We start from the raw sequence: 19,140 nt of genomic DNA on the forward strand, positions 1-19,140 counted from the left end.
CTTTCTCTCCCTCCCCCACCATGGGGGGCATGGCCTGGGGTGGTCAGGGGCCCCTCCAGCCCAGGGCAGCTGTCCCTGTTACCCATTGACTAAGATCACCCCTGGGAATGCACAAACTGGCCAATTAACCAAGTCTGTGCTTGCCACAAACAGACCAGAGCTTGGTTATGAAGACTGAATACCACCTGTTTGCTATTTAATGCCTGCCCATTTCCACGGCCTGCTGTGGACCACAGCACCCTAACCACTGCGCCACACTCTCCCCGCTGTAAGTTATAACACGGCAACTTTGTATGACATTCATGCAGGAGGCAGGGGAAAGGTCATTGGCCAAAAGGGCCACTGGACAACTGCCGCACTCTCTCCCATGAAGATAGATTCAGGTAGGCAGCCATGCAGCGTATGAGTTTTCATGTACATGCAGTTCTTCAGATATGTTGGCTTCCATTTCTATGTATCTGAAGAAGTGTGCACGCACACAAAAGTTCATACTTTGAATCAACTTTTATCGGTCTTAAAGGCACCACTGGACTCAAAATCCGTTCCACTCTCTCTCAGATCTGTTCCTGAGGCCAAGCATTTATATTACCTGTCAGACAGCTCTGAAGGCCATCTCATAAGCCCCATGACTTTGACTGCAACACTAACATACCTGCCTTATAGTGTGGCGGAAAGGCGACCCTGGGAAGCTGTCCTCGGTACTAAGGAAAAGTCCTGGTGCAGGGTCAAATAATCATAGGGTGTTTTCGCACTCACCTTCAGCCGGCGCCGCGACCCTCTTGACGACGGAGGATCTGTGCTGATTTCCCACACGAAGCGCTGGAGCAACCAGAAGAGCCGCCAATTTCCGGCGCGAAGCCCGCTCAAACGTAAATCGCCAAGAAGCAGGAAAACGCTTGAGCGGGCTTCGCGCCGGAAATTGGCGGCTCTTCTGGTTGCTCCAGCGCTTCGTGTGGGAAATCAGCACAGATCCTCCGTCGTCAAGAGGGTCGCGGCGCCGGCTGAAGGTGAGTGCGAAAACACCCATAGAGTTCCCCTGGGCACGCACACAGTGAATTCCCCTCACAATTGTGTGAGGGTTCTGAGTGTATGGGCTTCCGGACAAGCCCACAGAAGCCTGGCTTCTTCCTTTTAAGAAGTAAATCCCTGATTAGATACATCCAGCAAAGCACTTTGAAAAGCTGCTTCGTAAGCCTCCAAAAGGACTGCCGCACACTTAAGTAACCATATTTCTTAATGACTGAAAACATCTGCAGGCTGGGCAGCAGTGAGATGGTTTTCCAAAGGAAATTAAAGCAAGGATTTAGGGAAAGCGAATATGTTGTGTCTTGTACTTTCTCTTTCAAAGGAAAGAAGGAACTGATATGGCCAGGCTTACTTCTTTTCGGAGGTCTTTTAGGCATTCAGTTATCTTTTGTCCATCCATCTGTCTATCCATTGTCTATCTATCATATCTATTTATCTATCTAATGTTCATTCTGCCCTTTCTCAAAGGAACTCCAGGCCACCGACAAAGTTCTGCCCCACCTCTATTTTGTCCCCTGTGAGATAGGTTAGGCTGAGAGAGCGGCTGGCCCAAGATCACCCAGCCAGCTTCCATGACGGAGTGGGGATTTGAACATCCACCTTCCCAGCCCAGCACCCTAACCACTGCACCACACTCTCCCTTACTGTAAGTTATAACGTGACAACCTTTTGTGACATTCAAACCATTAGATAAACCAGAAGTAAACAGAGAACACAGTTTGAGTCCACTAGCTCTTTGAAGACCAACAAAGTTTAATTCTGGGTATAAGTTACATATCATGGTGGGAGGCGGGGGCGGGGAGGGCGCTTGGCCCTTTGGCCCCGGCCCTCTTCATAGGATTGCCAAGTCCAATTTAAGAAATATCTGGGGACTTTGGGGGTGGAGCCAGGAGACTTTGGGGGTGGAGCCAGAAGACATTAGGGGTGGAGCCAAGATCAAGGCTGTGACAAGCATAATTGAACTCCAAAGGGAGTTCTGGCCATCAGATTTAAAGGGACGGCACACCTTTTCAATGCCTTCCTTCCATAGGAAATAATGACGGATAGGGGCACCTTCTTTAGGGGCTCATAGAATTGGACCTCCTGGTTCAATCATTTTGAGACCTGGGGGATATTTTGGGGAGAGGCACTAGATGCTGTACTGAAAATTTGGTGCCTCTACCTCAAAAAACAGCCCCCCCCCAGAGCCCCAGATACCTGCGGATCAATTCTCCATTATTTTCTATGGGAATAAATCTCCATAGGGAATAACAGAGTTTCCAGCAGACATTTCCCTCCCCTCCCCCCGCTTTCTGACGACCCTGAAGCGGGGGGAGGGCCTCCAAACCGAGGGATCCCCTGCCCCCACCTGGGGATTGGCAACCTTACCTCTTTAGTCCCAGTAACCATGCCAGACATTCACCTATACTAAAAATTATTCACTTGCCTGTATGTTAGTGTTGATCTTGGCTACACCAACCCATGTAAAAAACAAAATGGAAGTTGTACATACACCATTTGAAAATAAAGCAGATAGTTTATTTACTTACGCTTTGGCCTGGAAGTAGATATCGTTTTGTATATACACACTAAGAACATGAGCCAACTTTTGGCTCAACAGTGCAGATCAGGGCGAATTGATGGATAAGGGCCATCCCTGGGCAGGTTAGGCTGAGAGACAGAGAGGGGAATTGGCTCACGGCCATGCAATGAGCTTCATGGCTAAGTGAGAGAATTTGAATTTGGTCCTCCCTGATCTTACTCTGATTTCCCTGGGGTTGAATCCGGAACCTTTGTGCATTCAGACCTCACAGAACTCTTAATGGACACTCCCCTCTGATTGGCAGGCTGCCCACTTCTGTGCTGGTGTTGGCATCACCCTGATACAGTGCCAACGCACCCTGGCCTTCTGCCTCCAGCTATGCCACCTGAGCTTTGAGTTAGTAGTGAGTTGACCTACTACAGCTTAATATCTGAACCTGTCCGGCAGCAGAGTTTATGAACGCATCGATAAGGACTCAACAAAGGCCATCTGGCAAGTATCCTAGCTAAAGCAGGAAGAGTCTCCCTAATGCAACAACAACAACAACAATTTTTATCCATATCCCGCCCTCCCCGCCGAAGCAGGCTCAGGGCGGCTAACAACACAGTTCCATACATTAGTTATACAAAATGTTTAAACAAAGACTACATTAACAATTTAATTAAAATCTATTAAAATTCTAAAATTGAAGAAGAAGAAGAAGAAGAAGATATTGGATTTATATCCCGCCCTCCACTCCGAAGAGTCTCAGAGCGGCTCACAATCTCCTTTCCCTTCCTCCCCCACAACAGACACCCTGTGAGGTGGGTGGGGCTGGAGAGGGCTCTCACAGCAGCTGCCCTTTCAAGGACAACCTCTGCCAGAGCTATGGCTGACCCAAGGCCATGCTAGCAGGTGCAAGTGGAGGAGTGGGGAATCAAACCCGGTTCTCCCAGATAAGAGTCCGCACACTTAACCACTACACCAAACCGGCTCTCCGGTTTTATCAATTTATTATTGATAAAAATATGCTGGTGCTATTTACAAAGGCGAATTCCTTAGCAGTTTCCCTCTTGGTCGGTGAAGGCCAATCGAAAGAGGATAGTCTTGCAGGCCCTGCGGAACTGTTCAAGATCCCGCAGGGCCCGCATTTCTTCTGGAAGTTGGTTCCATAGGCGTGGAGCCATAGTAGAGAAAGCCCGGTCACGGGTGCTTTGTAGCTTCACCTCTTTCGGCCCAGGAATAGTCAGCAGGTTTTTCCCAGCTGACCTCAGTGCTCTCTGGGGTTCATATGGGGAGAGACGGCCCCTAAGGTAGGCAGGTCCTCGGCCTTATAGGGCTTTAAAGGTAATAACCAGCACTTTGTAACGAATCCGGTATACAACTGGCAGCCAGTGCAGTTCACGCAGCCCCAGCTGTATGTGCTCCCACTTTGGGAGCCCCAGCAGCAATCTAGCCACCGCGTTCTGCACCAGCTGCAGTTTCCGGGTTCGGTAATGCAAGCCCAGCCGCTCAATGAGCGACACCATGCTGGTTTTGGAGGTGGGAACCTGTTTGTTCAGGGAGACTCTGCCATTTCCTTGAATTAAAAAGCTAGTTTAAATTGAACAAGATCATGATTGGTCTGTCTAGGTGGCAGCTAATCTCATAGGGCTTTCATATCCCTATTCCTTGAGGTCTCCTTGTTAACTGGAAATGCCAAGGATCAAGCCTCTCAATTTGGTACACTCTTTCCTGTGCTTATTTAAGCAACTCAAGCTGGAATACATGATTTCTCCACCCTTGGCTTCATCCTTCTCAGCAATCCTGTGCGGTTGACTTGGGGCCTGGTCTGAAAAGAGTGTGACCATTTCCTCCAAGCTCACCCAGCCAGCTTTGTAGTTGAGTAGGGCTTTGAACCTGGTTCTTCCAGACCTGCATCCAATGTAGGGTTCCCAAGTCCAACCCCAGAAGTATCTGGGGACTTTGGGGGTGGAGCCAGGAGACTTTGGGGGTGGAGCCAGGAGACACTGGGGTGGAGCTAGGGGGAGGGGGAAACGGCGCCGGGGAGCGTGGCGAGCCGCCCCGCAGCTGCCGCCTCTTCTCCACTCGCCGTGGCTGCTCCTCCGAGATGGGCTCAGGCTGAGCCCATCTCGGAGGAGCAGCCATGGCGAGCAGAGAAGAGGCGGCAGCGGCGCTGCGGCCTCGCCCGCTCCGCCTCTGGGGTGGAAGCGGAGGAGGGGGTGGAGGCGGGCGGGGGGCGTGGCGAGCCGCGAGTCCGGGTCCTAGAAAAGCCCGGATTCGTGGCTCACCATGCTCCTGGCCTGCCTCGCCCTCCCCTGCGCTGCTGCCGCCTCTTGGCTGCTCCTCTGAGATGGGCTCAGCCTGGGCTCATCTTGGAGGAGCAGCTGCGGTGGGCGAGGAGGGGGTGGCGTGGTGCGGCGGCCTCGCCAGCTCCGGGATGCGGCGGCTCGCCATGCTCCCTGGCGCCGTTTCCACCCCCTCCCCCCGCTTCTGTTTTTCTGGGGAGCGGGGGAAGAGGGTGGAAATCCTGGGGTCCCCCGCCAGGGCGGGAGGGTTGGGAAGCCTAATCCAATGCGGTAACCTCTACATCACAATGTATCCCTACCCGCAAAGCATATGCTCCGTCACTGAACTATGACCTCCACTCATTTTACTTCCAGATGAGAAAAATAAAGCCCCCCTTCTCTTTAGTTTCCTCCTTTTGCTTCTTGGACTTCATTAAGTCAACTAAAGACCTTGATTTTCTCCAAGGCTGTTACAAAAACAGAGACACTTTTTCGTTGCATTGGGGTTTGTTTGATCTGGAAAGGGTTTGCAAAGCTTGAAACCCAAATTGTGCACTGCCTGGCAAAGCAAGAAGGCCCTGGCAGCCATCTTAAAAAACACACACCAGACAATGGGAAGCAAACATGACTTCCTTTTTTTGCCACTGACCTCTATCCCGCCCCCCTCTCACAATGCAGAGAGAGTGGTCAGCCCCAGGAGACTGCAAAATTATACCCATTGGGACTCTGATTTCTGGTTCAACATGCATTCTTCATTTCCCAGTTCCCTGATCCAAAGTGCTGCCATTTCCGTTGATAGATCGGGTCAGATATTTGGAGTGTGTGGGCCCACAGCTCAGCACTCACAATGGTGAAATTCTTACCTCTAAATGGGCTTATTCAGTTAAGGCAGCAGCTGGTACGATTTCGAGAAGAAAATAAACATTTCTTTCAAATATTTTGATTGGCAGTGCGACAAGCAAAATACTCGCCCTCAGAATTGCCAGGGCCTGAGGAAAGAAGTAAGGCGGGAGGGGAGGAGATCTCGAAATACAAGTCGGGCAGTAGTTAGAAAAATAAAAATAAAATTCAGAGCCATAAAACTCTGCAACAGCTTTTACTTTAACCAGTGAATTCTGTGCACAATTATGCTGCATTGCAAGAGGAGAAAACTACCCTTGCCAGCTCTTCCGGCCACAGACAGAGCAAAGAAGAGACAGTAAAGGCATTAAAAGTTTGAACTCTTGTTATCCTCAGGGCTAGCTCCAACTCACAAAGGAGAAGGGGTGGCAGCTTCTGATAATGGGTTTTCAACATTTATGGCCTTGACGTATGTTCTAAAAATTTACTTGTACATGAGGCCTTTCATCTGCAGACCAGAAGGATTTGGGGCTCTGCAACGGATTTCATTTTTAATTCATTTGGACCTTGCCTTCATCCCCAGTGGGGACTCAAAGCAGCTTACGTGGTTCTCCTCTTCTCCATTCTATCCTCACAACAATCCCGTGAGATAGCTTAGGCTTGAAAGAGTGTGGTTGGCCCAGGGTCACCTAGTGAGCTTCCATGGCACAAGTTGAGATTCTTGGGTCTCTCGGATACTAGTCTGCCAGTGTTAACCACAACACCACACTGGCTCTTGTTTGTTTGTCTTTTTGCTGGAAGCGCATGCTTGGACATCCCATTCTTTGTTTATTGAATATGTTTCTATTCCACCTTTCCTCCAAGCAGCCCAGGATGGCTATTATTATTATTATTATTATTATTATTATTATTATTATTATTATTATTATTATTATTATTATTATTATTATTAGGTGATTTACAACAATGGGTAAACATACATCAATCAATAAAACCAATTAAATTCAAAAACAGATTGCAAACCCCAATGATGTCTTATTAAAGTGCATCATATTAATTCTCTCTCCTGCCAGATTTTACCTTCAAAACAAGCCTGTGAGGTAGGTTAGGCTGGAGTGTATGACTAGTCCAAAGCCAGCCAATGAGCTTCCATAGCAGAATAGGGATTTGAACCTGAGCCTCTCAGGCCCCATCGTCCCATGCTACTCTTCTACTGAGCCAGACCACTGGTCCACCTGCCTCACTGTCGTTGACTTTGGTTGGCTGGAGCTTTCTGGAGTATCAGGCAAAGAAAGGTGTTTGCAGTACCTGCTGCCTGAGATTCAGTGCCGGGTTAAACCCTGTAGAGGCCCCTAGGCAGTCAAAATCTCAGAGGGGCCCTTGGAGTGCCTGCCCTGCTGCCCACGGCCCCCACTGCAGCCTGCAGGCCCCTTCTCCAAAGCCCCTTTGACAAAGCTGCAGGGGAGAGGCAAAGAGAGGCAAACTTGGCAACGACGCCAGCAGCAGCCTCACCAGGCAATTTGGGCAAAGAGTGGCTCCGTTGCTGGCTGCGCAGGCTGGGAGGGCTGCAAACAGGGAGAAAACGGGGGGAGAATGCCAGCCTGGGGCTCTAAAGGTGTGGGGGCCCAGAAGCCAGTGCCTAGTTGGCCTAATTTTTAATCCGGCTCTGCTGAGATGCTTCAACTGAAGATGCAGGGGGCTGAATTTAGGACATTTTTCACATAAAATATGCTCTCTGAATCATCACAATCAAGTGGCTTTCAAGAGATGGACTCTTCACCACACACACACACACAATTCTTTTTTAAAAAAATCACTATGCTGAAAATGTGGCCAAGCTGTTAGTGCCAGATTACGTCTTCGGGCTCTGTCTATTGCAAAGTCCACCTGTTTGTTGGAGAACAGCACAAGGACTTCGTATTACGCATGCAATAGGAGTTTTGTGCCTCCCAGACACACATCAGTTCTTACAACACAGCCAATAATGACCACATGGAGCAGTTTTAGGCTTCCCAATCCCCAGGTCCCAGCGGGGGATCCCCCGGTTTTACAGGCTTCCCCCCTCCCCCAGCCAGCTGGCCGGCGGGGGAAGCCCCACCCCCACAGCCATTATGCACCTCCATGAACGATTCCCATAGGGAATGATGGGGAATTGATCTGCGGGTATCGGGGGCTCTGGGGGGGCTGTTTTTTGAGGTAGAGGTGCCAAATTATCAGTATAGCATCTAGTGCCTCTCCCCAAAATACTCCCCAAGTTTCAAAAGTATTGGACCAGGGGGTCCAATTCTACGAGCCCCAAAAGGAGGTGACCCTATCCTTCATTATTTTCTATGGAAGGAAGGCATTTTAAAAGGTGTGCTGTCCCTTTAAATGTGATGGCCAGAACTCCCTTGGAGTTCAATTCTGCTTGTCACACCCTTGCTCCTGGCTCTGCCCCAATATCTCCTGGCTCCACCCCCAAAGTCCCCAGATATTTCTTGAATTGGACTTGGCAACCCTAAGCAGTTTACAGAAACAAAAGCAATGTATGGGGGATAGGATTGACAACTGGGTTGGGAAATACGTAGAGATTTTGGGTTGGGGCCTGGGGAGGGCAGGGTTTGGGGAGAAGAGGAACCTCAGCAAGATATAATGGCATAGACTCCATTCTCCAAAGCAGCCATTTTCTTCAGGAGAAATGTTATCTGTTGCCTGGAGATCAATTGTAGTAGTGGGAGATCTCCAGGTGCCACCTGGAGGTTGACAAAGCTAAGGAGGGAGGCTATTCCCTCTAAACTGTAGAGTCTTGTGAGCAAAAATTCTACTTCGTGAGCTGCTGGCATTAAAGTTGTGAGCTACTACATAAATTAGTTTGCTCTGGGGCCATTTTCCCCGGGCTAAGACAAAAATGTGTGAGCCAGAGGTTAGCTCACACTTAACTCAGCTTAGAGGGAACACTGCGGTCACCAACACCATACAGCTGACTTGCATCTGAGAGGCACAAAAGTTCCATGTTGTCTGTGAAATTAGACATCAAGAGAACTTTGGGGGTGGGGTCAAGCTTGCCAGTGTCACACCAAAAGATGATGTCATTTTTTGGTGCAGAACAGATGTGATGTCTCTGCATTGGGATGATGCAATGATGTGATACAAAGTCCTTATGTTGTTCCCCAAACAGTTGTGTTCCAGAATCTTAGAAGAAGCCACCAAGTGTGCGGGCAAGCTGTTGGTCAGACGTTTTCAGTCTATCACCCCGAGAATGAGAGCAAAAATTCACATTCCCAGGCCAGCAATTTGCAACCTTAATAGCAACCCAGCTGAGGATCTGAGCCCACCACCAGTTCTATTCCTTTGTCTTCATCAGTACAAGGAAGTTGGTGGGTGTTATGCCCTCCTTACCTTTACCCATACCAGCAGGCACACACCATTTGGTTGCAGGAAAATAATTCTCTAGGCCAGGGATCTGAACTTTTTTGTCTAGCACTCCCTCTCACTCACACACTTAATTTTTTCCCTTTTTTTGTTTTTGTTTTGCAAGCCGTCAGTAATTAGCACGTTTACACTGTTGCTTTTATATTAGCAGCAATGTCAATTGCCAAGTATTGCAAGCACAGACTCATAAAATTTGGCCTCTTGAAAATCGTTGGGAGTGTGTTAAGAGAGGAAAAAAGAAAGGGGAAATGTGCCCTGAGCATTTAGGGGTTTTTTTTTTTTTTTAAAAAAATTCAGTTTGTTCTTTATGGAAAATTATTTATGGCCGCATGAAACAGAACGAAGGAACGCTAAGCCCTCTCTCTGCTCAACTGGTGAAGAGGTAAATGGCGCCGGGCTGCTGTTTATTTCCAGATAGCCATCTACTGGTGTTCTCACAAACAGCATTGCCTCGGAGGAAGTGGAGGAAGACAGAGAAAAGGCACAGGAACAATCCAGAGAGGATGGCTGTTTTTGCACCCATCGTTTCCTCCCGCTTTCACTTCACATGTTCGTTGGCTTTTGTTGTTGCTTCAGCATTCATTTTTGCCCATTCAGTTTTCAGTTTGCTATGTCCCTGGCTTTTCAAGATCCATTTTTGCCATGGACTTTTCTCTTGCTCCACTTTCTAGTTTTTTTTTCCCTGCGGATTCTGCATCACCATCCCGTTCCTGCTCCTCTTTCCACCCCTGCATCGCTACCTAGTTCCTGACCCTGTTTCTCTCCCTTTTCATTCTCCCCCCCACACACACACACACACACCGCAAAGATGGTGGTTTGTGGTATGCTGTTACGTGCACACTGTGCCTTCCTCCTTCCCATTGCCAGTCCACATTTTGCAACTGATGTGGCACACTGGACTATTTAGGGAGGACCCTCGATGGGCTGGCCCTTGGGTCAGTGTTCAGGTGGAGTAGCCCCTCCCCTCCGGCACTGCCTGACCTCCAGTGACAACTCCTGTCGCCCCGGGTGAGCCCACTCTGAGCTGGCAGCCCTCACCCAAGAACCCATGCAGAAGAACTGGAGGCACAGCTACAAAGGGCTATCCCAGCCCTGGGACCTTTGTCTGCCTGCTGCCTGGAAAACGGCTCCCTTCTCTAGCCTCCAGTCTCCATTCTCATCCCTCTGCTCCATGTGCTCTGTCTCACCCAAGGTGAGCCCCTTCTCCTCTCTCCTCTTTGCTCGGCGGTGCTCCTCCTCCACCACAGTCACTCCCCTCCCCACACTGGGCCAGCTTCTCTTTTCTTTCCTCAATGAAATATTGCTGCTTGGGGGCATTTTGTACTCTTTTTTAAGGCTCTTGGGAGCAACTCCCCTCCCCACAGAAATAGCATGACTTACACAGTAAGGGAGCTTTTAACGGCATGTTTATCAGCTCCAGTCTTTCGAGCCTATCGGTGCAAACAGACCACCCACATGCAGGCTTCAAGGCCTGGCAAAGACTCCAGATTTTCCTCCATATTTCTGTGTTTGTGTGAGCGTGTGTGTGCCAAAGCGGATGGACCAACTAGCTTGGGGACTCGTTGTACGAAGGCAGTGCTGTCTCTCTGCTACAAAGCCCAAGAGAACAGCTAAACAATTTTATATCTGTGTTTATAACTGCGTGGGTGGAAATCAAGAATAGAAGCATGTGTATTGCTGTACATATACCCATACACCACAGAATTATGGTGACAGATTGGAATGGTCTATGATAGTCACGTGAAATTCAGAGGGTTGAGGTTTTTTTTAGATTAGTGGTATTTGTTTTTAATACTTACTGATATGAAGATCTGATCAGGAGTGAGAAACTAAAAATCCAAAATTGTCTAGTCATTACAGTTTTGAGGTTCAGACTTCACCTGAGGGAGGTCATGCTACCCCATAATTCTCTCAATATGCTTGACAGTCATTTTGTGTGAATATAGCAACACGCATATCTTCCAGCTTCATTATTCAGGAGTATGTACTCCTCATACATCTGCGTATCTTAAAGTTGGAAAATACATGTACCACACTATTCACACAAAATGGTAACTGCACATATGGGAGGATTGTGGGTAGCATAATATACCCTTACTCACAGTGTGAGTGCCAAAACTGTAATGACTGCAAAGAGCTTACACGAATCTTGAAATTTACTGGATTTCGTGCTGCTGTTGGTCCCAGAGGTAGCAAAGCTTTTGGGCACTACATGCAGACATCATGAAAAAAATCAGTCAAAAGTCCTAGGATTCATGTATGAGCATGCACACACATACATGCGCTCATGTGAAGATTGAAGACTTCCTGGTTCCAACAAGAGGGAAGGCAGGGATGGGAAGGTATAGAGATGACGGGGTTTGCAACCAGAGTATATCAGCAGCTAATGCGTGCCAGTGGCAAATCTATATTACAGGCTAGCATGAGATTTATACCTGTTAAGCAATCCTACTCATTCTCAAAGTACTTGGACATTCACAAGGGGGGGGGGGTAAAAATTCTGTTTTAGAGGGGGGGCCCCCCCACCGAAAAAAAATAACCCACTTCTCTGACCATCCCAGCTTGTGGGTGGTTCAATTAAAAATGGAACTTTATAGATACAAGTGTTTGGCTAAGCTCAAATAAAACAAGACATCTGTGGACAGGCGTTGGTTTTGCTTCGCTTGGTGTGGGAGTGGGAAATTTCAGCCACAAGCTACCTGGAGATGAAGTGGCTTGCGCAGGACAAATTCCTAGTGACGGATGGCTGCAAAATCATGGCGGTGACACTCAGCAACATTTGCCTTCTGCTAGGAAAAGTGGGCTTCCCTTTTTGGACGACAAATTCACAGGGGAGAGGTCTGCCGAAAAGTGTGTTGGCCTGCAACCCAAGCCCTCCACTAAGCAAAGTTTGTAGCTTTCCTCCCACTCGGATGGCTCTTCCTCCAATGAAAAAGCCACTCCAACGAAGAGCCACTTTAGTTGGAGGCTCCACAGACTGGAAGAACCACCTCTAGTCTCAAGAGGATGCCACCCATTCCATGGAGAGTGTAATGAAACCTCCATGTTCAAGAAGCAGTATTTTAAAATTTAAGTTATGTATAGTCTGCCTTTCTCGCAGGGACTCAAGGTGGATTACACACAGCATAAAGCTGAGTATCAGATATCGGTCGTTTTCGCACTCACCTCCAGCCGGCGCGACCCCCCTCTTCACCGCGCAGGATCTGCGCGGATTTCGCACTAAATGCCGCGGAGCAGCCTTTTGCGCTGGAAACTACCGTCGCAAAAGCCGCTCAAACGTAAATCGCCAAAAAGCAGTTTGGCGTTTGCGCGGCTTTTGCGACGGGAGTTTCCGGCGCAAAAGGCTGCTCCGCGGCATTTAGTGCGAAATCCGCGCAGATCCTGTGCGGTGAAGAGGGGGGTCGCGCCGGCTGGAGGTGAGTGCGAAAACGACCATCAGGAATAAACAGCAGGGGAGGCAACCCCCTTTATGCCTTTCTTGGAAGCTTGCTGGGAGCCTTGTGGTGTGCTGCTCTAAAGAATGGACGAAAATGCTAGACGAAGTGGACCTTTGGACTCTCCTTATGTACTTTTCTGTGATGAGCATGGACACATTTCAGTTAAGCTGCTTGGGATATGTTTTTAACAACAACAAAAAAAGGGGGCATTCTAATAAGCCATCTTCCTTCCTGTCTACTACAACGCATGTCAGACCCTAGGCAAGAGGAGACAGCTAAAAATCCCATCGTATAACAGCATTATTTTCTCTCTCTCTCTCTTTGTTCCTCAAAACAGGTACATCTGACCTGAGCCCTTTCCCTGATCCACGTCAGTTTGACCGGTCCTTTTCTGCATTGCCGGGCCTTACTGAGAGCAGGTTTTCAGACCCTCGGATGCATTTTGGACCTTCGGGTGCAATGTCTGCAGCCTTCCCTTATGCAGCCACACCTTCCGCCACTGGAATTGGAGGCATCAGTATGACCAGCATGCCTGCCGCCTCTCGCTTCCACCATACGTACCTTCCCCCACCTTATCCAAGCTCCACCCAAAACCAGAGTGGACATTTCCAGACCAACCCATCCCCTTACCATCTGTACTATGGTACATCCTCTGGGTCATACCAGTTTTCCATGGTGGCAGGGGGAGAGCGCTCGCCCACACGGATGCTTCCTTCTTGCCCGAGTGCATCAGCTGGCAACAATTTGATTAATCCCAGCCTCACCAACCAAAATGATGGTGTCGAGGCAGATGGGAGTCACAGTAACTCACCAACAGCTATGACAACTACTGGGAGGATGGATGAAGCTGTCTGGAGGCCGTACTGAAAAGGACCAGTAAACCAGCCGCCTTTCACTTTCCCTGAATTGAAACGCTCAACAGTGTGCTATGTTAAGAATTAAAACAAGTGGGTAATTGAAAGGGGAGCCGCTGCAGTGGCCTTAGCAATACTCATCCCAAAGATAACATTGTTCTTGTGCAAAATATAGGCAGTTGATTAAGCAAAGACAGACTGGAGATAGGTTGGAATTTGTATGCATTTCAGAAACAACAAAAAATTCTTTACCGTTGCTCCTTCAGGTTCCCCCTTTACCGGCATTCATCATGTTCTGAATGTACATAGGAATACATAGAATGGATTGCTTTACTCCTTTTGCAGAGAGACGTCTGAGAGAGAAAAAAAGCCGTTATCAATCATCTCAAAGGTCAAAGGATTTTTAAAATAAATTTGTGGTTTTTTTTAAAAAAAAGTCCAAGAGTAAAGTTTAAGAGTATTGTAAGTTTCTCAAGCTGCAAGGGTGGGATCCTGTCACCCTCCCACGAAGCAGGATCCTTTGACTTCCTTCTGCTAAATCTTCCTTCAACAGAGAAAGATGCCCTCCAATGGATAATGACCTTTTTCTGATCAAGAAACACTTTTCTCCATCACACGAAGCCTCACTTTGGCTTTCTACCTTTGTCGGAGGAAGACTTAACAGAGGAGAGTCATAGTGGAAGGAAGTTACAGGATCTGGCCCCAAATATGGTAGTCCTGTTTTTTCTCACTTGCAATATTTATCATCACTGGACAAAATACATACGTTAAATCAATGAACTGGCATTGGGACCTCCTGCTAACTGAAGACAACAAGTGAGTTGTATAAAAACAGCTCAAAAGTCTTTGTGCTGTCATGTCCTGCCCCACTCTACTAGATAGCAGCTGCAGCCCCACCTGCACCAGGATGTAGGCTAGCTGGTTGCCTCACTTGGTGACTTTGAGGCAACAGGAGCAGGCAGACCCAACCACTGGGCTCAAGACACTGGGAAGTTCTTCCACTGAAAGGAATGCCGCTGCTGTTCTCCATTCCAGTGGGCCGTGCCAAAGAACTTCCCAAATGAAGTTGCATCTCCTGTTAATTAGCTCTGGTGGTGGGGCTCTGCAGTCCTTTAACCACAAACAACACCCCCTATCTCACATGATACACTAGAGCCAGCCAACTGGATTCAAAATAGTATGCATGATTCTTGAGCATCATTCCAAAGTAACAATGAAGTTGGAGACGTATGGATTAGCTGCTCAACAGGGGCTTTGTCTTCCTTATTTGATTTTATTTAAGATATTTATAGTTCACTTTCCCAAGATTTATCGCAAGGCAGCCTACAGACCATAAATCAAAAACCATGGCCACTGAGGTGGCGAATTAAGTTGTTAAAAAGTCTCAACCATAGCAGAACAGTAGCAAAGCTAACAAAACTAAACAAAAAAACCCCCCTCTTACGCAGGAAAACAACAGCATCATTGGGAGCAGTTATAAGCAGAACTACTCAGAAATGTCCCGTTTTCTTCAGCAGAGCTTGCTCCCCAGAAAATGTTTTTAGGATTGTACTTTTATCTGGTGTCTGAGTAATGGTACAGGTGGGACCAGGTGTCTTCTGGGGGATCCCATCTATGACGGGCACCTCATCTTTCTGTTTTGCCACCCAACCAAACAGCTGCTTGGCATGCTTCCATCTGTTTATACAGGGTCATCAGCATCTGACCTAAGCTGCTGCACATACTCACTGTCACAGTTCTCACTGAGGTGATCAACATTATTGCTCATTTTCTACATAAAGGGAATTATCTTTGTATAATGGAGAGTTCCATTATGTGAGGCCCCATCTCAGTGTGTCCTGCATTTAAAAAAAATTCATCATTCACGCTTAAGGCTGATCGCATAGGGCCTACCCACTGTTTGTATGTTTACATCTGGTGTAAAAAGAAAATTCTCCATACAAGAGTTTTGCTGTTGTTGTAGTACCTTCCTTTCTGCCTCTAGTGAAATCTTGACGGCTGTTTTTGAGACCAAATTGTGTGTGGGGGTGACTTCAGATCTTCAGGGCACTCTAAAGTTTTAGATCTGCACTTGTAAACCACAATAGAAAATGCCATCTCTGACAGCCCATCCCTTTCAAGTTTATTGACAGATTGTCATATGGAGGTGTGAAAAAAGACACACATCTCTTCTGTGCAAGTGATCAAGTTGAAAAGGGGTTTTTTCGTTTGTTTTTGCACTATAATATGCTTCTTTTTTTAAAAAAAAAAATTAAAATGCACAATTGCTTGTACAGGAAAATTTTCCGTTTGGCTCATGGAATATTTAAGAGTAAAAAATTTTTACTCGGTCTTTATTTGTTATAATAATATAATTCTTTCTGAAAGATATCTCAGCGAAGGATTCCAGTGCTTTAAATAATTCTTCTTCGAATTTGTGTGTGGATTTTTTTTTTTAAATGGGGAATGATGAGGTTAGAACAAAGATCCAACATTCTGTAGACATGCTTTGTTTGTGTCTGGCAATTTAAAAAAAAAAAAAAAAAGGAAATGGAGCTGGTTTTGATGCTTAATATTTTTAAATATGTTAATAATTTTTAAAGGTGGGGTTTTGCACAGTATTCCAGCCCTCTTTGGTGGTATTTCTGTTTTGACATGTAGCCCCCCTCCTTCCCTCAAGCCAATATTTTGGAAGCAATCCTAGCCAGCTCTACTCAGAAGTAAGCCCCATTTTAGACAGTAGTGCTTACTCCAGGAAAGTATAGTTAAGATTGCAGCCTTCACCTCTTTACCTGCAGCATTTGTATCCATCTGGGACACCAGTTCTGCTGTAACTCGTCCCAAAATCTGGAGAAGAAAATATGGAAAGGGGTTTTTGTTTTTTAATAAATGTTTAGAACAGATTTATTTTGCATCCGCTTGCCTCGGCCACTCCCTGAAGCTTCATGCATTCACTGGCGGAGTCTTTTTCTGCAGATTTTGTCTCCTGGACTGTTAGGAGTACAGTTGAGAAAAGAAATCCTAGCAGAGCAGTCAACCCTGCGTTTCTCTTTACTGGAAAAAAAAAATGCCAACCAAGTTCCATATTCATTATGAAATATACATGATTATATTGCTAGGTGTTATGTGTAATCATTTTAATGCCTTACCATGTGGAATAAATAAATATACGGTTACCGACGGATAAGCAGTCTCTTGCCTGTTCAGTCTCCTCTTCTGGTGCTCCTGAAATAAATAAGGATGTCTGTTTACACAGGAGCATAGGGTTGCCAAGTCCAACTCAGGAAATCTCTGGGGACTTTGGGGGTGGAGTCAGGAGACTTTAGGGGTGGATCCAGGAGCAAGGGTGTGGCAAGCACAATTAACTGGCCATCACATTTAAAGGGATCACCTTCCTTTCCAAAGCCTTCCCTCCTTTTGGAAATAATGAAGGATAGGGGCATCTTCTTCTGGGGCTCATAGAATTGGACCCCCTAGTCCAATCTTGGAGGGTGTTTTGAGGAGATGCACTGGATGCTATGCAGAAAACTTGGTGCTGCTACCTAAATAAACAGCCCCCCAGAGCCCCAGATATCTACAGATCAATTCTGGGAACCAGTCTCCATTGGGAATAATGGATTTCCCAGCAGACATCTCCCTTCCCCTCCCCCCCCCCCGCTTTCTGTTAACCCTGAAGCAGGGGGAGGGTCTCCAAACTGGGGGATACCCTGCCCCCATCTGGGGATTGGCAACCCTACAAGAGCACCATGTGCATAATGCAGCACCCCCTGGACTTTGGGTAGCTCCTGCAAGTTCCTACTATTTTGACCTGAATGCTAAGAGGCACTGCAGCTGAAGAATGCTAAGAGGCATTGCAGCTGAAGAATGCTAAGAGGCATTGCAGCTGAAGAATGCCAAGAGGCATTGCAGCATGTTGGTTGCAGCTGAAGAAGCATTTTTCCAGACTTGAAATCTTGCTTCGAATTAAAGGAAGTCAGAGGTGAATATGCTCAATGCACTTTTGTGCATGATGGGACAACCAACAGCACAACATGTTGCTCAGAATATTGTAAGGCTGATGAAATGGCGTATTACCAGAGGTATAAACACTTTTCAAAATTTAGGAGCTAGCAAGGTTTTCTAGGAGCTAGACTGTGAGGAGGGGAAGATGGAGGCCTGAGGGTAAGTTTCCACAAGACAGGATTTAAGTTGGTGGGAACCCCATACACAACCTGTAAACTGCATCACAGCACACTTGATTTGTGTATTTTCCTGTCTTCCCAAGCATGTCACATGTGCAGAAGAAGCTGCAACTTTCCCTCCACATTGTTTCCCCAAACACAAACTGTCAGGGGAAGAGGTATTTGGTCCTTCCACCGTGGACCAAATAACTCTTTTCCAAGACCTTTTCTATTCAAGGTAAGAGTGTGTGGGCCTGATCTGGAAAGGGAGCAGTGCACACAGGGAGAGAGAATTAATGCAACTGTGACAGAGTTCACAGGTTGGGTTCTGGGTCCCCACCTTCTCGTCCCCTGTGAGCTCCATCTTATGAAACCCGACCTCTGACTATCTCAGTGAGAGAGGAAGATTTGAGTGGTCTGATGAGATGAAGGATCCTTTTGTGGTTGTGTCCTTTCCCCCCTTTTCCAGGTCAGTAAGTCTGATTGGGGTTTTTTGTGCCAGTCACTGCCAGGTACTTGAACCCTTGCATCGCTGAGCATTAAAATCTACCTCATCCATCCCATTCTGAATTGGACACAGATGCCATACTAATGGGGATTACATATTGTATCCCAGATCCTGTAGCGTGTGTAGTTCATCTCCCAAGCCCAAACAGGCAAAAAAAACTATTTTGGCAGAGATCTCCCTTGAAGGAAACAGGATAATCTTGACGAACTGGACAACTGGGCTTTAAAACAAATTAAATTTCAAAAATGGAAAATGTAAAGTTCTGCATTTAGGTAGGAAAAATCAAATTCATAATTATAGGATGGGGAAGACTTGTTTTGGCAGTAGTGCTTGCAAAAAGGATTTAGGGGTCTTAGTAGACCATACACTGAACATGTCAGCCGTGTGATGCATTAGCTAAAAAGGCAAATGCAGTTTTGGGCTTCATCAACAGAAGTCTAGTGTCCAGATCATGCAAAGTGATAGTATCACTTTACTCTGCTCTGGGTAGATCTCACTTGGAATATTGTGCTCAGTTTGGGCCGCCACAGTTTACATAGGATTTCGGCAAGCTAGAATGTGTCCAGCAGAAGGCAATTAAGAGGGATCTGGAGACCAAGTTCTATGCGGAAAGGTTGAAGGTGCTGGGCATGTTTAGCTTGGAGAGGAAACAACTGAGAGGTGATATGATAGCCATCTTCAAGCATACCAAGGGCCGTCATATAGAGGATGGAGTAGAGTTGTTTTCTGTTGCTCCAGAACCAACGGATTGAAATTACATCAAAAGAGTTTTCAGCTAAACATTAGTAAGAACTTCCTGACAATGGATCCTCAGTGGAACAGGCTTCCTCGGGAGATAGTGCGCTCTCCTACGGAGGTTTTTAAGCAGAGGCTTAGATGGCCATCTGATAGCAATGGAAATTCTGTTGATTTAGCAGATTATGGCTGGATCCAGACAGCCAGTATAAAGGATGCCATATGACCAGACCAAAAAAATCATGTTCAAACGCATGCATCTGGATCCTGCCCTGCTCCCACCCTCACCCTGTCCTTACCCGTCATCCTGCCACCTCGAAAAGCTACCACATATGAAGTGGTAGCAAATCGGCAGCAAATCGGCAAGGTGCTTCTGGGCCACACGCAGCCCATCCTCGTTC

At 47.1% G+C, this 19,140-nt stretch overlaps 1 protein-coding gene across 1 annotated transcript in view; it reads left to right on the forward strand.

Moving 5' to 3' along the window:
• RUNX3 (RUNX family transcription factor 3) overlaps window positions 1-13,691 on the forward strand; it is a 97,355-nt gene extending 83,664 nt beyond the window's left edge. Inside the window, 1 exon segment of the mRNA XM_060258428.1 lies at window positions 12,841-13,691. Within this exon segment, the coding sequence (XP_060114411.1) occupies window positions 12,841-13,370 (530 nt within the window). The 3' untranslated portion in view covers window positions 13,371-13,691.
• Window positions 13,692-19,140: the final 5,449 nt, after the last annotated feature.

This window comes from Heteronotia binoei, chromosome 17, assembly GCF_032191835.1.
Source record: "Heteronotia binoei isolate CCM8104 ecotype False Entrance Well chromosome 17, APGP_CSIRO_Hbin_v1, whole genome shotgun sequence".
In the NCBI taxonomy this organism is placed as follows: Eukaryota; Metazoa; Chordata; class Lepidosauria; order Squamata; family Gekkonidae; genus Heteronotia; species Heteronotia binoei.